The sequence below is a fragment of the Pongo pygmaeus genome, chromosome 8, assembly GCF_028885625.2.
Source record: "Pongo pygmaeus isolate AG05252 chromosome 8, NHGRI_mPonPyg2-v2.0_pri, whole genome shotgun sequence".
Lineage (NCBI taxonomy): Eukaryota > Metazoa > Chordata > Mammalia > Primates > Hominidae > Pongo > Pongo pygmaeus.
In genome coordinates, this window is record NC_072381.2 from 33376610 (window position 1) to 33400896 (window position 24287).

The window sequence follows — 24287 nt, forward strand, 5'->3', positions numbered from 1 at the left end:
TCACCATGTTTGCCAGGCTGGTCTCGAACTCCTGACCTCAGGTGATCCACCCGCCTCGGCCTCCCAAAGTGCTGGGATTACAGGCGTGAGCCACAGCATCCTGCCAATCTGTTACTTTCAGACTTAGCAAATTTCGATGCATTACATTCTGCGAATTCGCATTTAATCTCTAACATCTTTGACCCAGTCAAATCCTTCAATTTATCACAATCTGAAGTTACTTTTTCAGTACTAAAACAATAATTTAAAAATAGATAAATTCAGTAACATTTTTTGCCTCCAGATTATTTTTGGGAGGGGGGGTGTAAGGGCTTCTACTTAAAGTTGTTTCTTAAAACGTCTGCCTCGTTAGGCCCTTGTGTGCAGCTCATAGTATTAAAACTGGTTAAATGGGAATACACAAATAATACTTATTTTCCCAATGTTAAAAGACCTGGATTTCTGTCAAGTATATCCAGAAACAACATAACAATTACTAGGTGTATTTCACATGACAATTCTGCAGATTATTTTGATCAATAAAATGCTTTAATGAGGTGGTGTATAAAAAAACTGTCCTCACCTTTCAGGACCAACATAGGACTACAACATACTTTTTTTTCTAAGACAGTCAATTCAAGTTCTAGGTTACAGTGACCTAAGAAGATAACAAATAACTAATGTGTCAGTTAAAGGCCGAAGTTTGCTTTAACCCTTCCTCTTTATTAGAAGTACAAAATGCTTCCGCAAATCATCAAAAAGTTTGTTTTTCTACGGTGAATCCAGAATTCAATTACCTTTATGTTTAATATACCTTTTCAACACTGCATAACACACTACTTTCAATATTATGATTTACACAGCCTACCACTAACAGCATGAACCACAGGACTGTAAAGCAGCTTGCTTACCGGGTACTTTTTACATTCTTCCATTAGGTTCAGTATCTATTCTTCAGGTCTTATGCTTCTCTCCTCATACATAGCTTTAGTTGGATGTGAAGTGAAAAATTCTAAACAGATAATGGGAAAAGGCAATCTGAAGAAAAAAAAATCCCTGTGTTTCAAAATTAGGGACTCCACATGTTACAAACTATTGATAGCCACTGCAGTATAAAATGTCAAAATTGGCCGGGCGCGGTGGCTCATGCCTGTAATCCCAGCACTTTGGGAGGCCGAGGCGGGCGGATCACCTGAGGTCAGGAGTTCAAAACCAGCCTGGTCAACATGGCAAAACCCCGTCTCTATTAAAACTACAAAAATTGGCCGGGCGCGGTGGCAAGTGCCTATAATCCCAGCTACTGGGGAGGCTGAGGAAGGAGAATCACTTAAACTCGGGAGGCGGAGGGTTGCAGTGAGCCGAGGTGGTGCCACTGCACTCCGGCCTGGGCAACAGGGTGAGACTCCATCTCAGAAAAGAAAAGAAAAAAAAAATCTAAATTATTTCAGCGAATAAAAATTACCCGTAAAATTTAACAAGCACTGATACTTCATTGAGCTCAGCTCTGACTTTAGGTTGTAACTCTTGGGACTGTCCAAAGTATTCACAGAAGCAAGACTTAACTAAAGTCTAAAGTGTACTGTAGTACTGTCTTGCTTTAATCAAGGCTTTCCCCTTCCTTGGCTGCTAAACAAGAACTACAAATTAATTTCCAGGGCAAGGTAAAACCAACACCCCACTACTTTAAAGTATTATCTGTAAAACTTATAAACAGAAATAAAAATAAAACCAAAAGACAAGATTCTGCAGTCACAAGTACTTTAATTTTTAAAAACAAATCACTTATTAAAAAATAAACAAATAGCACCATGCTACTCTAAAGGTGATACAAGTAAAATAAATTAAGAGGTAGTGTCTCATAAGACAATGTGCTGAAAGTCAGTGCCCAACTAGACAATCTCAGCTACTACATACACTTGGCTTATCTGTAAAGTTAGATTTAAGACACTACTCTCAAAAGTAACATTCCACTGTCACAGCTATTTTACTTTAAAAGGTTAAACAACCCAAAGAGTTTAAACAGTTTTATTTCCAAAAATAACATTACAGAGCATAATTTCTACATTAAAAATTCTTACAGTACCAAGAGAAGTATTACAGTACAATTTTCCACAACAAAATTGTAGCACACAAATCCACGCGACTCCTGGACTTCCTTGAACTGTCAATACACTGCACCCTGTTTAAATGGCTGTACCTGAAAACCAAGGTATGCAATTCCTTAGGATTAGAAGTCATCAAGTTATACTGTCAAGGATCTGGGGGAAATGAGAGGAAGATTCTATTATCCTGGTGTCCGAACCCAACTTCCACAACAAGGTAAAGCCACAGCGATGGTAAAATGTCTATTAGTTGTCAACAGTCATTTACATGCTGAAACCCATCCAATTTAGACATCTCAATATTAAGATTTCTGTGAATCAAGTCACTTAGTTTTAGTTCGGTTTTGAATAAGAAAGGATCCTCCTTCGAAATTTAGATCTGTTAACAGTTACTTAAATTGGGTCTTTTCTCCCCCTATGTTGAGATACCAGAAAGCAGGAGAACTTAAATTTATTTTACAAATAGGTAAGGTTACAGGCTTCGGAAGAGAGAGGTACTCCAAACAAATCTGCAAGATATTCGCAAGGATCACAGAAAAAGTCAGGGATAGCGGTTATTATCCTCCGACCAACTAGCTCTGGAGAGGGATGGATGCAAACGTCCCAGAAAGAGGACACTGAGAGTTAAGTCTCATCTTCTAGAAAAGTAAGTCGTCCAGGCAAACACGCTGCACCCTCGACATTTCCTTGCAGAGGGGGGAGAAAAGCCTCATAGAGCCGCAGGCAACATGACACGCCCCTCTGAGGCTCCACGTGGGGGCTGCACTGAGCCCAACAAGCTTCCCAGGCCATGGGGCAATCAAATTCCCAACAAGCTTCCCAGGCCATGGGGCAATCAAATTCCCCGACTGTGCACAGAACCTGCGCTCCCGGCCCGGGCAGCGGCGCGCGGGCCGCAGTGGCCCTAGAGCGCCACCCAGCGGCCCACGGAGAGGCCTGCAGGCGGGTCCTCCACGGCTCCCGACTCGCCGCACCCCCACAGCCACCCAGCCCGTTCCCCTCTCCGGATGCACAAGGCCCAACCCAAGAACTAAGACACAAAATGGCTGCCGGCAGCTTCGTCACGTGACCCCTTTGTGCCTTTCGGGCCCCCGAACTCCACGGGACCCGGGTACAAGTGGCCGGGGTCAGCGGGTGGCCTTACAAGGGGCCCCGCCGGGCCGCGGCGGCCGGGGGTCGAGGCCGGGGGAGGCGGGGTATAGGCCCGGCCGGCTACTGAGAGTCGGCGGCGAAGAGAAGATGGCGGCCATTTTGTGTGGGTTTGCTGCTCCGCCGCCGCCGCAGGCAGCAGAGAGAGCGGGCCTGACGGTGGGTCGGACAGGGGAGTTAACACGTACCGACTCCTCTTCCTTCTCCATTCCGGTGGGCATCTGCGGCACGGCCCTGTTTATCGAGGCGTATTCGTGCAGGTCGGGCAGATCCTCACAGCGGAAAACCGGCAGCGGCTTCGAGGCGTCTAGCGCCCGCGCCCGAAACGACAGTTTACTCATCTCAGGCGCAGCAGATACCTCTCCGCTCTGGGGAAACGGCCCCGGCCAGCGGGATCATGGAGAACCGGGGGTTCGGTCCCCACTCGCCAACCGCTGCCGGGGACTTGAGGGGCGGAGCGCAGAGCCCGCCGTCCGGGCAATAACACCAGCCGGGAGGGTGGGAGGCTGTGCCGCTCCGCTCCTCTCTCGCTCGCTCTCTTCAATACGCCATGGCCAACATGGCGGACATTAAAACTCCACTGTGCGCTCTTCAGCCAACCCCAGCCATTCCCCACACTGCATCGCGCAGCGGCGCGGGCACGCGGGCGGGGGGAGGGAGCGCGGGCTCGAGGCCGGCGCCGGCACGGAGCGCGCGTCCCGCCAACCCCCGGCACCCGCCGGCCTCGCTTCCCGCGCCTGGTTGCTCGGGCCCCCGCCCTTCGCGGGTCCAGGGGCGGACAGGGTGGACTGGGCGCTCGGACACCGGGCGCCGGCTCTTGGGTAGTGCTCTGCGGCAGCGCACACGCTCACTTTCTCACGCTTGCTCCCTCCCGGCGCCGCTTTCTCACGGGCGAACAAGTTGCGGGAAAACTCTCTCCACCAGCACGCCGGCGTTTGGAAAGGCAGCTGGGGAGAGTGGCAGGCGGGGCTCGGGCCCCGGGCACCTGGGGCTCGGAGGGCTCGGACCTCTGGGGGGTGCTCGCTAGCGGCCGCCCCCGCGGGGCTTCGGATGGGCGCTCCAGAGGCGCCGCGCGCCGCCGTCTGCCGCTGGGGGCGAACGCACAGCCTAGTTCCCGCGGCGCCTTAGGTCTTTACGATAAAAATACAAACTGAATTAGGGGCAGATGCTACTTTGAGTAAACTTTTATCAGCAGTTATTTTTATGTCCTAATGCAACTTTGGATTATAATATTTTATAGGCACCGCATCAAGTCACTGATCCGTTTCCCACGCATTGGGCTTAATATAAATGATAGGTATCCTATTCTACAAAGTAGATTTTTTTAAATCCTGCATTTTTATCTACACATATTTACTTTTTAAATAGTAACTGAAGCAAAGGAAATTATTACCCAGCACTGTAACATTTAAAAGCAAGATCTGCTTCAGAATTTAAAGCCAGTTCTTTATATCTAGCTCATGATTTTGTACTCAAAAGAAACTGCGGCTTCATCATAGCCGTGGGTTCACACTTTTATCATTTGTCCTCTGAAAAACTTTGTAACATTGAATCATATAAAGACCTGTCGTACTCCCGCCAAACAAACAAAAAGCTGAATTATTAGATTTAGATGGATATGATAAATGGGTGGCATCGGTTTATATTACACATGAAAATGGGTATCCTGAGATCTCTTCGTTGTTGTTGTTGTTGTTGTTGTTGTTGTTTTTTAATAGGGAAGATTGTTGGGGTGGGTTTAATAAATTGGCAGCCAAATTTCAATTCGAGTTTCAATTTGTATCTTGGTGCACAATTTTGTATCTTTTGCAACAAGATACAAAAATGTTTGTGAGTCTGCTTTTCTCCCTGGGGGCTACATCTACATAGTAAAAGTAATCACGCTCCTTAAATACTGGGCTTGATATGAGCTGTCACTAGCTTAGGGCACACAGGCGAACTGCTAGCCTCCAGGCTGGTTTAGCCAGCTCCCGTGGGGTAGGGAGAAAACAGGGCGGATTGCAGTTCTCCAAAATTATTCTAAAACTCCGATATTGGCAGCTCACTTAAATGAGGCAGAAGGACGTTCACCCGCATTTCCCATACAGAGACCGTGCATTTATCCATTCAATGAGTATTGAGTGTGTGTATTGAGCCCTCATAGCCTTCCAAGTCAGCTTGGCACCCACAGGGCTCCTGGAGGAGCTTACACAGTGGGGAGAAGGACCCGCGAATGGCAACTGCCACACGGCGAGCTAAGTTATGGTGAAAGCCCAGGCCGCTGTGGGAAGGGGCAAGAGTGGCGCCCAACCCAGGAGAGTAGCTCTAATGAAGTAGCAAGGGAAGACTCTTTGGAAGAGATGATATCTGGGTAAAATTATGTAGGATAAGTGTGGGTTAACTTTGCAAAAAAAGTAAAAATGAAGGGGAGAAAGGTATTTTAAGACAACGGCAGCGACGTGTCCACAGGCTGAGTCATTAGATAGCAGTCACTTTCTGGGAGCCTCAAGAATTGCCAACTTCACTGTGGAATGACACCTGTTTAGCCAGGTTTAACAGTTCCGAAAATACTGGCTGAATATTATTCTAACAGCCCTCTCCAGCCTACAACATTAGGTTCCTGAAAGTCCTAGCAGTAGAATTCATGATTGAGGAGCCTAAGATTTTAAGAACAAAATAGAGTAAGTCAAGAGTGAACCAAGGAAATGAATTATTTCTACCCTCTTTAAAATAACAGTAAACAAAAAAATAACTATTTCCTCATCCTGTATTAGTAATAATGGGTGGAGTACAAAAAATTTCTTATTCTCTAGAAAGTCTAAAATCACCCTCCATGGCAAATTCAGAGATAAGCTTACAGATTCAGCTTGCCTTTTGGCAGATAATATTATATGCCTGCTAAGAGACACCTTTTTCTCAACATTCCTTTATCCATCTCCTCAATGCTGTGGATTTCCAATGCTCAGGTCCTTCTGGGTTCCCAAGGACTCAAAGGCTGGAGTCCCAAGCCTCTTTTATAAAATTAAAACAAACAAACAAAAAAAACCATTTTTTGAAATTGTTGTTTTTTAGAGACAGTGTCTCTATCTCCCAGGCCTGAGTTCAGTGTTGTTATCGTGGCTTACTGCAGCCTTGAACTCCTGGGCTCAAGTGATCCTCCTGCCTCAGCCATCAGTAGCTGGGACTAAAGGTACATGCCACCATACCCTGCTAATTTCTAAATTTTTTCTAAAGACAGGGCCTCCCTCTGTTGCCCAGGCTGCTCCTGAGCTCCTGACCTCAAGCAGTCCTCCCACCTCGGCCTCCTAAAGTGCTGGGATTACAGGTGTGAGCCACTGCGTTCGGACCCATGCCTCTTTCTTATGCAGTTCACTTTTCTTCACCTTAAGGGACAGGAAGGCAGCAGTAAAGGTTCAGGCTTAGTTTTCCCTAGATACTTTTATCTGTCCAAAAGATTCCTTGAAAAAATGGTTAATCCTGTACTTTCACTTTAACAATTCTTGTCTGTTCTCAACTTAAAATTCCTTCTTTTTCTAAGTATCCCCAACAAAAGTGATGTGAAATTCTCGATGTTGCAAACAATGTATGCTAGGGCAAAGCTGAATACCCTAACGGCAGAGGGAAACTCTTGTTTGGGAAGGGATTTGGAGTATTTAAGATAGTTTGATGTCACAAATATGTATTGGATAACCAGGTAACACACAGTACTGTCATTGTAGGGGATACAAATAAAACACTGGCAAATGGATACCCAGTTACCCAAGTGGCAAGGCAGTATAATGAAATGCAGTGGCTATGGGAGTTCAGAAAAGAGAGTAGTAGGTCCCATATGGGTTGATCAGACAGCATGGAGAAGCAGCATGCGATCTGATTCTGAAGGATGGCTAAGTTTCCAACTGCTCATGGGAATGAAATGCTATTATAGAAGAAAGAACATTCATGGGGGAGCGCAACTGTATGAACAAAAGGGTGAGAGGCGGCAACTGTCAGGTATGATTGAGGATGAGAGGTTTATTTGGCCGGAGTTCAGTAGGAGACCCCAACAACAATCCAATTAGGAGGTAAAACTGGTAAGAACTTGGGTGGATGGAGTAGGAGTAGAAAGTAAAGAGACATGAGTTTTCATGGTAATAATCATTACATATAATAGCACAAAAAATGTGATTTCTGTTCCAAATACAGAATTTCTACTTAACAAAAACTTAGAATATGCCAAAGGCAACTGCTCTGACACTGCATTCTGTGGTAACTAATACATTTGAAATACAGCTCTAAATAGTAGTTTATGTTCGGTATGTATCCAAGTCTTATGACTTCTTCTTTGAAGTTGTTTCTGGGATTTACTTCCCGATTTCCACTTCCATTGCCTTAAACATAGTCCCAACTTTGATCACTTCACCCCAGAAACAGCCTCCCATTCATCCTTTATTTATTCAGTCCATCCTTTATTTACTCATTCCCTCAATAAACCTTTTTAAAGCTCTCACTTTATAGGAAACTGTGCTGGTACTCTTCTGTTGGTGGCTAGTGGTAACCAAAAGTGGAAGCAGAGGCTGTGGGTCCCTGGGGCCTCACAATGCATGTCACCAAGTCAGTGTGCCAAAAACTCTACTTCATTCTGTATCCTCCCTTCCCTAAGTCATATCTTTATAACTGCTCTTTGTTTTGCCCATTAGATAAAGCCAAATTTTGGAGTGTTTGGTTGTTAAGACCTCCTATAATTTTGCCCCACTCTGTCCAACATCGTTTGTCATTATTGCTTAAGACAAGCTTTTCACTCTAGCTAGCAGTCTCATCACCATCTTCAAAAATCAGCATGTCGGCTGGGTGCGGTGGCTCATGCCTATAATCCCAGTACTTTGGGAGGCCGAGGAGAGTGGATCACCTGGGGTCAGGAGTTCGCGACCAGACTGGCCAACATGATGAAACCCTATCTCTACTAAAAATACAAAAAATTAGCCGGGCATGGTGGTGCACGCCTGTAATCCCAGCTACTCAGGAGGCTGAGGCAGGAGAATCACTTTAACCCGGGAGGCGGAGGTTGCAGTGAGCCAAGATTGCGCCATTGCACTCCAGGCTGGGCAATAAGAGCGAAACTCCATCTTAAAAAAAGAAAAAAAAAAATCAGCGTGTCTTTCCTGCCTCCAGGTTTTTATTCATTCTTTTGATTATTTATTTATTTATTTTATTTTGAGAGATGGAGTCTTGCTCTGTTGCCCAGGCTGGAGTGCAGTGGCGTGATCTCGTCTCACTGCAACCTCCACCTCCTGGATTCAAGTGATTCTCCTACCTCAGCTTCACAAGTAGCTGGGATTACAAGCATGTGCCATCACGCCCGGCTAATTTTTGTATTTTTTTTTAGTAAGGACAGGGTTTCACCGTATGTTGGCCAGGCTGATCTCAAACTCCTGATCTCAGGTGATCCACCCGCCTCGTCCTCCCAAAGTGCTGGGATGACAGACGTGAACCATCATGCCCAGCCTTATTGATTTTTTTTTTTTTTTTTTTTTGAGATGGAGTCTCGCTCTGTCGCCCAGGCTGGAGTGCAGTGGCACGATCTTGGCTCACTGCAACCTCCGCCTCCCAGGTTCACGCCATTCTTCTGCCTCAGCCTCCTGAGTAGCTGGGACTACAGGCACCTGCCACCACGCCCGGCTAATTTTTTTTTTTATTTTTAGTAGAGATGGGGTTTCACTGTGTTAGCCTGGATGGTCTCTATCTCCTGACCTCATGATCCACCCACCTCAGCTTCCCAAAGTGCTGGGATTACAGGCGTGAGCCACTGCGCCTGGCCCAGCCATATTGATTCTTTTCAGTCTGTCCTCCCTGTCCTGCCTCAGACTGTCTACCAAAATCCTATTTCACAGGAATGTTTCGAACACTAAGTAAAACAAACCATGTAAAGCACTTAGAATCATCCCTGGCCTACAGTGAACCCTCAATAGATGTAAGATATTGTTATTATCCTTCAAAATCCAACTCAAATATCACCTCCCCCATGAAACATTGACTACTTAAACTCTCTGGGCCCTAATTTCCTAATCTGAAGCATCGGTGAGCAGTTAGGTAAATGCAAAATAAGCCTACCCCAGTCTTTCTCATCTCTGAGCTCCTATTATGCTTTCAGTCAACAGGAAGAATAGCTACCATTTATGGAACACCTAGTATGTACCAGGTGATGCAGAAATACTTTAAATGCGTTATCTCAATTTTCATGACAGCCCTGTTAGGTATGTCCTGTTGGGTTTAGAGAGGTTGTGTGAGTGGCTTATGGCCACGAAGCTGGTAAAAGGCAGTGCTGAGTATCCCTAGTGTCTATCCGGCCAGACACAGTGGCTCACACCTGTAATCTCAGCACTTTGGGAGGCCGAAGCGGATGGATTACCTGAGGTGAGGAGTACAAGACCAGCCTGACCAACATGGAGAAACCCTGTCTCTACTAAAAATATAAAATTAGCTGGGCGTGGTGGTGCATGCCCGTAATCCCAGCTACTCAGGAGGCTGAGGCAGAAGAATACCTTGAACCCAGGAGGCGAAGGTTGCAGTGAGCCAAGATCGTGCCATCGCACTCCAGCCTGGGCAACAAGAGCACAACTTCATCTCAAAAAAAAAAAAAAAAAAAAAAGCAAAAAAAGAAATTCCTGGTATCTGATTCCAGAGTGCAGTCCCAGATTGAAGTGAAATGCGGAGAGAACTAGAATTGAAGACAGAGATGTTTAAGAGGGTTGGTAATGAAGGGCAAAGAGAAAGAGAAAGGGGTAGCTATTTGAAGTCAAGGGTTTCATTGTTTTTGAAAGTAGGAGAGATGTGGGCATGTTTGTATACTAAAAGCAAAGTATCATTTAAATGGGTTAATTTTAGGGCTGTCTTTTTCTGAAGCAGGCAGGAAGGAATGACAGCCAGAATGGACAGTGATGCAAAGAGTTAAACTCTCTTTGATGGGACAACAAGATTAAAAATCATAATACTAGTTTTGGTAGCAGGAGTCCGGATTCCTCATTTCTTCAAGCATTCAACAAATATTTATTGAATGTTTACTAAGAGCTAAGGGAAAACAGTTTGTGTTGGAGAAACAATAATAAACAAGATATGGTCTCTATATCCTCACAGGACTAATAATAAAGTGAGGTACTGTATTTGTATTTAATTGGGAAAATGTGAAATTAATGTTTTTAAACCGTGTAAATGCACAGTGATCTCTACATTAAAAAGTGATGTAGTGCAATAATTTAAAGCATTCTGCAAAAGTATGAATACTGAATACATTATCACTTGAAGTAATCATTTCTAATCATTTCTCTTAACTTCCTGCTTTTTACTTTCATAATAAGCTACATAAAGAAATGACTGCAAACAATTCTTCCACCATAACATTTAGGTAAACAAACACTGGAAGCCCTTTATGGTATGTTGTTTTTTTCGTCTAGGAAACGTTGGAAAGAAAATATTACAGTTGTCTTTCAATATATTTACTAAGGTGTCACAGAAACAATATCTGAACTACTGATTTCCTTACTGAGTAATTTGTGCATGGAGTTCTGTACATAATCTTTAAGAACTATGTTTCACATAAAATAAAATCATTCAGAATATATTTAGAAACAATATATCTGTACCTTAAGAGAATAAAGGGCAAATTATCAATCTTAGCAAACAGTAGCAGGATGGACTCAAAGTTATTTCAGTTTAACTTTATCTTCAATATGAAGTTCAACAACAACAACAAAAAAGAAATGAAAAATGCATGATTCAATACAAAAAATTAGCTGGGCATGGTGGTGGGCACCTGTAGTCCCAGCTACTTGGGAGGCTGAGGTAGGAGAATGGCGTGGACCCAGGAGGCAGAGCTTGCAGTGAGCCAAGATTGTGCCACTGCACTCCAGCCTGGGCGACAGAGTGAGACTCTGCCTCAAAAAAAAAAAAAAAAAAAAAAAAAGAAAGAAAAGAAAAGAAAAGAAAATGCGTGATTTAAACAAATGGGACTATCTGAGAATTGTAGTTGCAGCAGTATTGGGATTTAAAAAAGATGTCACACAATACATTTTAGATTTTCTATGTAATCTAAATAGAATGTCTTTACACATTTATTGTGTAAATCCTAAGGTTTAGGTTTTCTATAACCTTAGGATTTACACAATAAATGTGTAAATGTATTGGGATTTACACATTTATTGTAAATGTGTAATGTGTAAATGGCCACACAGCACAGAAGTGGGTGGCAGGCGAACCAGCAAAGCTTCATCTGTGTTTACAGCCAATCCCTAGTGCCCACATTACCACCCAAGCTTCACCCAGCATTAGATTCTCATAGGACCTCAAGCCCTATTCTGAGCTGCACATTGAGTGATCTAGGTTGCATGTTCCTTATGAGAATCTAATGCCTGATGATCTGTCACTGCCTCCCATCACTGTCCCCACATAGGACCGTCTAGCTGCAGGAAAACAAGCTCAGGGCTCCCACTGATTCTACATTATGGTGAGTTGTAGAACTGTTTCATTATATATTACAATGTAATAATAATAGAAATAAAGTGCACAATAAATGTAATGCGCTTGAATCATCCTCAAAGCACCCCCTCCCCCTGGATCCATAGAAAAGTTGTCTCCCATGAAACTAGTCCCTGGTGCCAAAAAGGCTGGGGACCATTTCTGTAAATCATCTGATCTTTTCTTCACTGTGCTGGCAAGCAGTTGATACCTCTATGACAGCATTTTAAGGAGGATACTACTAGTTGCAGTTGGAGAAGTGGTGGGAGGCGTGAACAGGAAACTGTTGAGAAACTGAACTTGAAAAATAATAATTTACTACTTAGCAGAGGAACTATTCAGTAGTCTCTTCCATGTCTCATCCCAACAATTAATTTCTCAGAATAAAAGTCTTATCTTAGAAAAATGTACAAATTAAACCATACACATTTTAGAAATATTTGGTGGTATTTATCTAAACTGGATTATGTTAAATTACTGTCAACCCATTAAACCCATTGACTGGCACATACTGGCAGATTACTATGTGTAGGCCAGGCATTGCTGCAAGGTTATAAGTGGTAGAAAGACAAAAACAAGAGAGAACATACTACCTTTAGTGTCTTACCCTTTTTTTTTTTTTTTTTTTTTAAGACAGAGTTGACCAGGCTAGAGTGCAGTGGTATGATCTTGGCTGCAACCTCCACCTCCTGAGTTCAAGCCATTCTCCTGCCTCAGCCTCCCGAGTAGCTGGGACTACAGGCGTGCGCCACCACGCCCAGCTAATTTTTGTATTTTTAGTAGAGCCAGGGTTTCACCATGTTGGCGAGGCTGGTCTTGAACTCCAGACCTCAGGTGATCTGCCTGCTTCGGCCTCCCAAAGTGCTGGGATTACAGGCGTAAGCCACTGCACCCAGCCAGTGCCTTACACTTTTGAGTAGATAGACTACTTAAGCATTAGTTTTACTAAGTAATGCACATACAAATCAGTATGGCACAGATGGTACATGATGGGTGAAGGAACAAAATTTAGAGGAATGAGAAAAATTGTTAATGAAGTAGAAACATATGTTGGAACGTTTAAGTACAATTTATTAGTAGGTGGTAGACAAAGACTGTCAGGGAAGAAGGGCTTTGAGAGAGAAAATATCATGAATTGCTTTTGCTTTTATAACACGAGGAAGGAAATTCTGTTTTCTTACTGAAACTTGGGGTACAGAATTATTATCTAATAAATTATGATTAGTGAAATAAAATGTTTTATCTTTCACTATATTCATTCTTCTCCATGATACCTTGAGTAACATTGTGCCAATTGCTTAGGTAAGCACTGTGAATCTAGTTCCCCTTCCCTTTCAGAGCAGGGAAGGGAAAGTGAATGACTGGAAGCCCATGGAGTGGGATTCTTGGTGTGAAGACTCACCCACAGAGTGAGAGAGGAGCATAGAGAATGGAGCTCTGGGGAATACCAACATTTAGAAGATACCCAGGACAAGAACAGAGGGAGAGGCTGGGAGAAGCCTGGAGACAAGCCAGATGAGGTCAGTGTTTCAAGGAGGAGATCAACGAGGAGAATCAAAAAGAATGAGGAGGTCACAGTAAACCCAATTTCTTTAGGACACCGTGGGAGGAAAATAGACTCTGTGCACTGAGCTGTGAATTGGAAGACTTATAGGCCTAGTGGTGCCTGTTCACGTTGATTAAACATTTACCGCCGGGCGCAGTGGCTCACGCCTGTAATCCCAGCACTTTGGGAGGCCGAGGCGGGTGGATCACGAGGTCAGGAGATCGAGACCAACCTGGCTAACACGGTGAAATCCTGTCTCTACTAAAAATACAAAAAATTAGCCGGGCGTGGTGGCGGGCGCCTGTAGTTCCAGCTACTCGGGAGGCTGAGGCAGGAGAATGGCGTGAACCCGAGAGGCGGAGCTTGCAGTGAGCAGAGAACGCGCCACTGCACTCTAGCCTGGGCGACAGAGCAAGACTCCGTCTCAAAAAAAAAAAAAAAAAAAAAAAAAAAAGATTTACCAAAGCCTCCAAAAAAGTGATTTCCCAGTACCCTCCTATAATCATTGTTTAAGTACTTGTTCACAAGAATGAGACCACTTTGAAGTCAAAAATCAGTTACGCTTCAGGACATAGCCAGGGACACAGAGTAGCTATCATCCTCAGCACCTCCCAAGTGAGAACAGAGTACATGACGTATCTTCCAGAGTTAAAGTTGTAGAAGCTTGGAAACCAAAGACCTACCTGACTTCTCTACATGAATTACTGACACAGGTAAAAGCCACATCCAGATCTTAAGATTTCTTCTGAATTTGGTTTCCCAAACACGAGACGCATAAGCCAAAAAATAAGACAGTTGCACTGCAGCAGCATGTATATTGGAACGAGATAATATTTTTTGTTTCGATTTATTTATAATAAGGTTAACACTTTGTGTTTCTGTTTCTTCTGGTCTTTTCTGGTTTTGTTTGTTAGTTTTGTTGTTATTTTGACACAGGATCTTGCTTTGTGGCCCAGGCTGCTGTGCAGTTGTGCTATCACGGCTCACTGCAGCCTCAGACTCCTGGATTCAAGTGATCCTTCTGCCTCAGCCTTCAGTAGCTGGGACTACAGGTGCTTGCCACCATGCCTGGATAATTTTTTAATTTTTTTCTAGAGACAGGGTCTTGCTGCGTTGGCTAGGCTGATCTTGAACCCCTGACCTCAAGCAGTCCTCCTGCCTCAGCCTTCTCAAGTGCTTGGGATCATAGGTGTGATTCACCATGCCTGGCCCCATTTGTTAGTTTTTGTTTTTGCTTTTCATTGGCTGGTTTTACAATATTGAGATAATACAGTTTATTCTGTTTTGTGGCCTTCTCAATAATTTTTTTTTTTTTTTTTTTAGACAGAGTCTCACTCTGTTGCTAGGCTGGAGTGCAATGGCATGATCTCCACTCACTGCAACCTCCACCTCCCGGGTTCATGAGATTCTCCTGCTTCAGCCTCCCAAGTAGCTGGGATTACAGATGCACGCCACCATACCCAGCTAATTTTTGTATTTTTAGTGGAGACGAGGTTTCACCATGTTGGCCAGGCTGGTCTCGAACTCCTGACCTCAAGTGATCCACCCGCCTTAGCCTCCCAAAGTGCTGGGATTACAGGCATGAGCCATCACGCCCAGGCTACTTCTCAGTATAATTTGAGAATGCTCCCATCTCATTAAATACTCTTCTAAGACTATTATTTGAGAGGGATACTTATCCAGCATCTGTAAAATAATTTACTTAAGAATTACCCTCTTAAAGTATAGAATGCACTGACTTTTCATTGTTATAAAGAACACGTATAATCTGAATAGTACTTTTAAAATAAAAATAAAAAATGGGTTTAGGACGGGTGTGGTGTCTCACACCTGTAAACCCAGCACTTTTCGAGGCTGAAGCAGGAGGATCACTTGCACCCAGGAGTTTGAGACCAGCCTGGGCAACATAATGAGACCCCATCTCTACAAAAGATACAAAAATTAGCCAGGGTGTGGTGGTGCACACCTGTAGTCCTAGCTACTTGGGATGCTGAGGTGGGAGGATCACTTGAGGCTAGGAGGTTGAGGCTGTGGTGGACTGTGATCGCATCGCTGCACTCCAGCCTGGGGAACAGAGTAAAAAAAAAAAAAAAAAAAAGGGAAGAAAATGGGTTTAAATTTTCATGGTTTAAGGCACAGAATAGGTGCCTGCTGTTCTTTGAATAATGATAGTGCCAAGTCTACACAAACGAAGGTTAGCTGCTTCATCATCTGTCTGAGTAGATGACAAGCACCTAGGATTTAAATATCAGTATTTCTTCCCAGATATTAGTTCAGCATTTTCAAAAACTAGGCTCCATAAAATACTGATGTTCTGAAATGAGAGTTATGTAAAGAATTCTGTATAAAACTAATAAGTTAGGGAAATACTGCTTATTAAATCTTCCTCTTTAAGATACGTAGAGGCTCACCATGTATAGGCTCAGGGAAGTCCTGCAGAAAAGAAACCCATTTACTGATGCTTAGCACAGTATTTTCCAAAGTTCTCTGACCACAGAACCCCTTTCTGTACACCGTTAATTATTACCTTTAGTTCTATAAGAGCACACTTTAGGAAATTTCATTCTAGGCAATTCAAGGAAATAGAAGTTTTTCCAATCAAGTTATCCATCTAGTTACTTAAGTCTGCCAAATAAACTTTGAAAACGCATAAAGATCTTATAAATTTAAAATATTATCTTTATTACTGTCTTAAAATGTTTCATCCTGCTAAAAATTGTGTAATATAAGACATTTAAATATAAAATTGGATGAAATTCTGGCAGGTACTAGAATTGAGCAGATTGCTACACTTTGATAGTATATATGGTTTAATAACAAATTAACAAGAAATGTTTAGCTACATTTCTTTCCAAAAATTTCTCTAGCAAAATGAATACACTGAATTTTAATTAAAAGATTTTGACACTAATTTAAGCTATTGAAAGCTGTAGTTTCCCCATCCATAAAATAGGAATCGTAACAGAATCTATTACCTAGGTTGTTGCAAGCATTCAAAGAAAACAGCATAGTATGGGCTTGACACAAAAGTCATGCTTAATAAACATAAGCTATTTTTTGAATGATAGTTTTACCCTATTTTTTGAATAGATCATTTTACTCTTCTGAGATTTATTTTTCATATGTACAGTATACAACATAATATTGTGTTTAAAGGCTTCAAAACTCTTACCTAAGGAAAGAGAAAAGAAATTCTCATATGAAGCCAAATACTTGAAAGATACTATATAAAATTAATTTATTTAAAAGAGGACATTCACCTTCTGAGATCTTTTTGTTTTGTTTCCATTTAGTAGTTTTGTATCATTCATATGTTTGTATCATTAGTAGTTTTGTATCATTTATGTTTGTATCATTAGTAATTTTGTATCATTTGTAGGTATATTTAGTAGTTTTGTATCATTCGTATGTTTGTATCATTAGTAGTTTTGTATCATTCACGTTTGTATCACTAGTAGTTTTGTATCATTCACGTTTGTATCATTAGTAGTTTTTGTATCATTCATATGTTTGTATCATTAGTAGTTTTGTATCATTTATGTTTGTATCAATTAGTAATTTTGTATCATTCCCAGGTATATTTAGTAGTTTTGTATCATTCATATGTTGTATCATTAGTAGTTCTGTATCATTTCTATGTATATTTAGTAGTTTTGTATCATGTATATGTCTACAAGGAGTCCTGTTGCCTCTTTTCCTCTCATTGCCAAGTGATTTCATCTGGTAGTTGTACAGTGGCTGCCCAATCTCCAAATCTGGTCAAGCTAACTCCCCAGGGGGTCAAGGCCTCTTTGCACAGGTTGCTACTGTTTGCTTCAGGGTGAGTGCTGTGTGTGAAAACAGTCCAGTGATTAGTAACAGTTTGCATTCAAGGCAGCCACATAGTGTAGTGAGACACAGCAGGATGTACCAGAAGGAACACGGGTTTCCATATTTGCTGATCGGGATCCGAATCTAGTATTTACAATTTACCAGCAGTAGGACTCTATAGAAAGGATTTGATCGCACATGTGTCAGGTGGTTCATGCCTGTAATCCCTGCACTTTGGGAGGCCAAGGTGGGTGGATCACCTGAGGCCGGAAGTTTGAGACCAGCTTGGCTAACATGGTGAAACCCCGTCTCTACTAAAAATACGAAACAGCCAGGCGCAGTGGCCTGTGCCGGTAGTCCCAGCTACTTGGGAGGTTGAGGCAGGAGAATCGCTTGAACCCAGGAGGCGGAGGTTGCAGTGAGCCGAGATCGTGCCACTGCATTCCAGCCTGGGCAACAGAGTGAGACTCTGTCTCCAAAAAAAAAAAGTATAGCCAATCAGTAATCAATGTGGTCTCTCTAACCCAATGAGAATTCCTGTCAAACAGCCTGTTCTTTGTTCCCTTTTGCCTTTAAAAACATGCTTGTAACAAAGGCCAAGGGAGCACTCTCCAAGGCAACTTAAAAGTGTGCTCTGGGCAGCCATCCTCACTTTGGCTTAAGTAAACTCTTAAGATTGTATTTGTGCCTGAGCTTCTTCCTTTAGGTCAACAGCTTTAGGAAAACAAATTGCTAAGAGATATAGTGTTGTGTAGTGGTTAAAAGGTCTGGCTCTGGAGTCAAACATGATGTGGGTTTGAATCGCAGCTCTGCTTTTTTCTAGCTCTGTAAACATGAATGAAATTTATAACTTCTGTGAGCGTCAGCTTCCTCCTCTGTAACGCAGAGATAATAATTAATGCCTATGTGCAGGCATTGTGTTGGGGATCAGGACATACCACCCCAAAATATGACAGTGGGAGACCAGAATATGCCACCCCCAAAATTTATTTCTTTGGCATATTTGAGCTGGTTATTCTGAGAAGTTGCAGGTATAGTAGTAGTGCTGAAAAGCCATCCTTTGTTACAGAATACCCCCATTTTTCTAAGAAAAATAGAGTAAGTTACGATTATAGTTTACTGTTTTCTCTTCTTTTCTCTTTTCTGCATTTTCCCTGTTTCCCACTTCCTACTTAGTCATTTAGAAATGCAATTATAACCTTTTACCTACGCCCCATCACCAGACATCCCCTACAGGGCAAGTTCATCTATGTGCTTCCAAGCTTCAGAATGGAACTCTCACCCATCGGGAGACTGCTTTGAGACATAATAGTCAATTTATAGCCCCAAATGTCAGAGGTGTTTGAACCAGAGCAACTCCATCTTGAATAGGGGCTAGGTAAAATGAGGCTGAGACCTACTGGGCTGCATTCCCAGACAGTTAAGGCATTCTAAGTCACAGGATGAGATAGGAGTTCAGCACAAGATACAGGTCATAAAGACCTTACCAATAAAACAGGCTGCAGTAAAGAAGTTGGCTAAAACCCATCAAAACCAAGATAGTGATGAGAGTGACCTCTGCTACACTCCCACCAGCATCAGGACAGTTTATAAATGCCATGGCAACGTCAGGAAGTTACCCTATATGGTCTAAAAAAAGGAGGTATTAATGATCCACCCCTTGTTTAGCAGATACTTAAGAAATAACCATAAAAATGGGCAATCAGCAGCCCTTGGGGTTGCTCTGTGTGTGGAGTAGCCATTCTTTTTTTCCTTTACTTTCTAAACTCACTTTCACTTTATGATCTTGCCCTGAATTTTTTCTTGCACGAGATCCAAAAGATCTCGTTTTACCTAGCCTCATTTTACCTAGCCCCTATTCAAGATGGAGTTGCTCTGGTTCAAACACCTCTGACATTTGGGGCTATAAATTGACTATTATGTCTCTTGGGGCCTAGATGGGGACCCCTTTCTGGTAACAAAAGCATGTGATATAGTTTAGATATGTGTGCCTGCCAAAATCTCATGTTGAACTGTAATCCCTAATGTTGGAGGTGGGGTCCAGTGGGAGCTGCTTGGATCAGGGGGTGGATTTCTCATGAATGATTTAGCACCATCCTCTTGGTGTTGTTCTCATGATAGTGAGTGAGTTTTCATGAGATCTGGTTGTTTAAAAGCATAGTAGCACCTCCCCGCTCGCTGTCTCTCTCTTGCTCCTGCTCTGGCAATAAGAGTTCTCGTTCCCCCTTTACCTTCCACCATGATTATGTTTCCTAAGGCCTCCCCAGAAGCTGAGCAGATGCCAGCATCATGCCTCCCATAAAGCGTGCCGAAGCATGAGCCAATTAAATCTCTTTTCGTTATAAATTACGCAGTCTCAGGTATTTATGGCAATGCAAGAACAAACTAATACAGTATGCCTGCTACAAAACTCTCTCCTACCTGGAAAGTTTTTGGCCCACGAAGATGCCAACTCAACTGGCTGGTAGATAAGGCACCAAACTAGCACGTGGGTACCCCACCTGCTTGCTTCCTCCCGTGTGCCATTCATGTTAGGCCCCCTTTTAAAAGTGCCTGCTTTCTGCTCCAGAAGTGAAGCAGTACCCTTAACGCAGGAAGCCTGTACTTCTTCTCCTAAACTAGCTTTGGAACAAAAAGTCACCTTCTTTATACCACACCTCCTTGTTAAGCAAACTCTGCAAGTAGCCAGCTACTGAACCTGTATTTCTGCTATACTTTTGTAAAATAAATTTACATCCATAAAGCAAATCTATATTAGTAAAAGTATCTGCAACAGGAAGAGGGCTGTTCCAGACAACTCTTTATTGCCTGAGAGACAGGGTTTCACTCTGTCACCTGGGCGAGAGTGCAGTGGCACAATCTCAGCTCACTGCAACCTTGACCTCCCAGGCTCAGGCAATCATCCCACCTCAGCCTCCTGAGCACCTGGGACTACAGGCATGTGCCACCACACCTGGCTAATTTTTGCATTTTTTTGCAGAGAAAATTTTGTATTTTCACCGTGTTGCCCAGGCTGGTCTCGAACTCCTGTGCTCAAGGGATCTGCCTGCCTCGGCCTCCCAAACTACTGGGACCACAAGCTTGAGCTACCATGCCCAGCCCATTTTTTCTTGAAGAAAGAGTAAGGAATAATTTTCAGTGTAGGGTGGAAAGTCAGTTGCCCGTGAGTATCCTGAGCCAGGTTCTAATTACCTTCATTTTAACATAAATGCTAAGCTGGGTTTACACTAGCTGTCAGTCATTCTTTCCCTTGAACAAAAATACTAAAAACCTAGACCTTTAAAAGAAAGAAATGCTATTCTGAATTTTTAAAAAAGTGTTCCTTCTTAAATAAATTCTCAAACTCTATCCTTTCTATTTCAATTCACAAAAATACTAGTGTGCACACACGTATATATATGTTTCTTTACACCAGGCTTGTAGGGGACACTATTGTGTGTATTTCCAATATATAGTTTCCTTTCTTCTGTCTTAACAGAACTCTTTTTGCCTTTGTTTTCTTGAGTTTTTCCAATAACTGTGCTTTTCCAAATAGCTAAACTTGCACAATCTACTTGAAAAGCAATAGCTCTTCAGCATGAATTTTGAACTATCCTCTGTATAATGGTCTTTCTTAAAATATTCTCTTTTCTTAATTCTCAGTGGGAATAAGAAACAAAACAATTTTATGTACAGAGAAAAAGTCTAATTTTATAATAGTATTGTGTCCATCATGTTGGCCTTTTTTTTTTTTTTTAGATAAAGTTTCACTCTTGTCACCCAGGCTAGAGTGCAATGGCGTGATCTCGGCTCACTGCAACCTCTGTTTCCCGGTTACAAGTGATTCTCCTGCCTTAGCCTCCCAAGTAGCTAGGATTACAGGTGCCCACCACCACACCCGGCTAATTTTTGTATTTTTAGTAGAGATGGGGTTTTGCCATGTTGGCCAGGCCGGTCTCGAACTCTTGTCCTCAGGTGATCCGCCCGCCTCAGCCTCCCAAAGTGCTGGGCTTACAGGCATGAGCTATCGCGCCCGGCCCCATCATGTTGGTTACTTAGGGTATTTTTAAAAAGCAAAAATTTTTTTAAGCCATGTGACATTTTTATAATTAGAGTCATCAATGAATTAAAAATTAGTCCATGCTAGGTTACCTTAACTGTATTACAAAGTTATTTGCAAGCTTTTATTTTAAAGAATGTAAGTTTCAATCCTGGCTCTGCCACCACCTAGTTGAATGGTCTTGATGTTAATCTCCCTGGGCTTCCATCTCCTCAACTTTGAAAAGAAGGAGTGAGACTTGACCCCTCCCAACTCTTTCAACTCTCAAATTTTATTATTGTTTTTATTTTTATTTTTGTAGTTTATAGAAAATAGAGAATACATAAAATTTTTTAAATGTAAAAAGCTAAGAAAAGATAATTTACTTTGAGACGTGATTTCTAAAGAAACTATGCCTTTGGTATTTTCTAACTATATATTTATCAAGTGCGTCCAACCTGCAACCTTCCAACCTGTGGCCTGTGGGACACACGTAGCCCAGGACAGCTTTGAATGCAGCCCAGAACAAATTCATAAACTTTCTTAAAATGTTATGAGAATTTTTTCACGAATTTTTTTTTTTAGCTCATCAGCTATCGTTTGTATATTTTTTGGCCCAAGACAATTCTGCTTCTTCCAATATGGCCCAGGGAAGCCAAAAGATTGGATACCCCTGGTTTACATAGTAAAGAAAGCACTAAGAGAAGTATAAGAGAAAAAGTTCTGGAAGACATGCCCTAAGGAACGTAATTTCAATCCCTGAGTCAGAGAGGTTATGGCCTATTAGTAATTGGTGACACTTGACGCTTAAACAAAATGTTCTTATAGGATGGTTAGTAGAAGTAGCTCTGCCTTAAGTGTGGTCAAATGTGATTTGAGGAATCAGTGTGGTTTATAAATACGTCACTAAAACTAGATAACAAGGATTCAGAATTAATAGGAAAAGATGCAAACTTTAGCATAAAGGCTAAAGCAGATCAAAATAACCATCTAGTAATAAAAGATCTGCAATTAGTCTGATAGTTTCACTAGAAAGTGAGAATTTCTTTTTTTTTTCAAGCAATTCTTTTATTATTATTATTATTATTATTATTATACTTTAGGTTTTATGGTACATGTGCGCAATGTGCAGGTAAGTTACATATGTATACATGTGCCATGCTAGTGCGCTGCACCCACCAACTCGTCATCTAGCATTAGGTATATCTCTCAATGCTATCCCTCCCCCCTCCCCCCACCCCACAACAGTCCCCCAAGTGTGATGTTCCCCTTCCTGTGTCCATGTGTTCTCATTGTTCAATTCCCACCTATGAGTGAGAATATGCAGTGTTTGGTTTTTTGTTCTTGCGATAGTTTACTGAGAATGATGATTTCCAATTTCATCCATGTCCCTACAAAGGACGTGAACTCATCATTTTTGATGGCTGCATAGTATTCCGTGGTGTATATGTGCCACATTTTCTTAATCCAGTCTATCATTGTTGGACATTTGGGTTGGTTCCAAGTCTTTGCTATTGTGAATAATGCGGCAATAAACATACGTGTGCATGTGTCTTTATAGCAGCATGATTTTCTATGTAAGAAAATAATTAGCACAGTCTTATTTAGGCACTGAGAAAAATACCAGCAACAACAACAAGAACAATAACAGTCGCACTCTAACCAGTTTCACAATTTGAAACATACGATGGAAGTATGAAGAGTACATTTAGGCTGGGGACATGGTTTCATGCATGTAATCCTAGCACTTTGGGAGGCTGAGGCAGGTGAATCATTTGAGGTCAGGAGTTCCAGACCAGCCTGGCCAACATGGTGAAACCCCTGTCTGTACTAAAATTAAAAAAAAAGAAAAAAAATTGGCTGGGCATAGTGGTGCACCTGTAATCTCTGCTATTTGGGGGGCCGAGGCAGGAGAATCACTTGAACCTGGGAGGTAGAGGTTGCACTGAGCCGAGATCACGCCACTGCACTCCAACCTGGGCAACAGAGGGAGACTCTGTCTCACAAGAAAAAAAAAAAAATGGACGGGTGCAATGGCTCACACCTGTAATCCCAGCACTCTGGGGGGCCGAGATGGGTGGAACACCTGAGGTCAGGAGTTCGAGACCAGCCTGGCCAACATGGTGAAACCCTGTCTCTACTAAAAATACAGAATTAACATGGCATGGTGGCGCGTGCCTGTAATCCCAGCTACTTGGGAGGTTGAGGCAGGAGAATCGCTTGAACCCGGGAAGAGGAGGTTGCAGTGAGCCAAGACCATGCCACGGCACTCCAGCCTGGGCAACAAAAGCGAAACTCAGGCTAAAAACAACAACAACAACAAGTACTTTTAAATCTACATTACAAAACATGTTTATGTTTCATATGATGCTTTAATATGTTTTCCTAATCTTGTTTTGTTTATTGGGTCCCACCTCTGTGCAAAAGCATTGTACTATAAGCCAGGGGAAATATAAAAGAAAATGTTGCTCTTGCCATTAGTGAACTTACTTCCTATAAACACAAGCAGGCACACCCTGCTTGTAAACTCTGGTTTGAAAGGTAACATTTTAAATAATTTGATATCTTTACATGCCCAGATTTACAAATGATTAAAATAAAAAATATAGGTAATTTTTCATGAAGTTACTTTACAGAGTAACTTATTTTCAATTATGATATTGAAGAATAAACTTTAATGCTAACCAGCTTAAGCCCCAAATTTATTCATTGTTTCAGATTTTCCTTATTAAAATTGGAAATCAGTATTCAATAATCATAAGAGTAGTCTGCCATCAACTTTTTTGGCCATTTAAAGTGATAAATATGAGGTATTATATCAATACATGTAAAGAGGTATATATAAAAAAGCAAAATGACAGAACAAAAGCAGCACACAGAGTGCAACCCGCACAGTGATCACAACCTTCAAAACGTGTGACAGGCATTGAAAGAATCATGAAGGAACACAGACAGAGAGGTTTCTCCTTAAGTGTGAGGGTATGAAGCAGTGTGCTACCACCTTCCTCACAAGTTGGATAGAGAGATTGCAGGTGAGTATAATGTAGTCTTTGCCCTGGCAAATTCCAGAGCTAAAAAAAATCCACGTGGAAATTTCCAGTTTTCCACTCTTAATATCACTAACCATCCAAACTATGTATGTATGTATGTATGTATGTATGTATGTATGTATGTATGTATGTATTTTTAATTATTTGAGAAAGAGTCTTGCTCTGTT

At 42.1% G+C, this 24287-nt stretch overlaps 1 protein-coding gene across 4 annotated transcripts in view; it reads right to left on the reverse strand.

Annotated features, from left to right (window-relative positions):
• Positions 1–24287, reverse strand: part of EPC1 (enhancer of polycomb homolog 1) — a 112180-nt gene that overhangs the window by 76133 nt on the left and 11760 nt on the right. The window contains exon 1 of one of the 4 annotated variants that reach the window (XM_054436372.2): positions 3419–3985. The exons of 2 other annotated variants lie outside the window; for them this stretch is intronic. In XM_054436372.2, the coding sequence (XP_054292347.1) occupies positions 3419–3571 (153 nt within the window). In that variant the 5' untranslated portion in view covers positions 3572–3985. Of the gene's footprint in view, positions 1–3418; positions 3986–24287 lie in introns of those variants that run through there. One more of the 4 variants, XM_054436373.2, reaches the window with a different exon arrangement.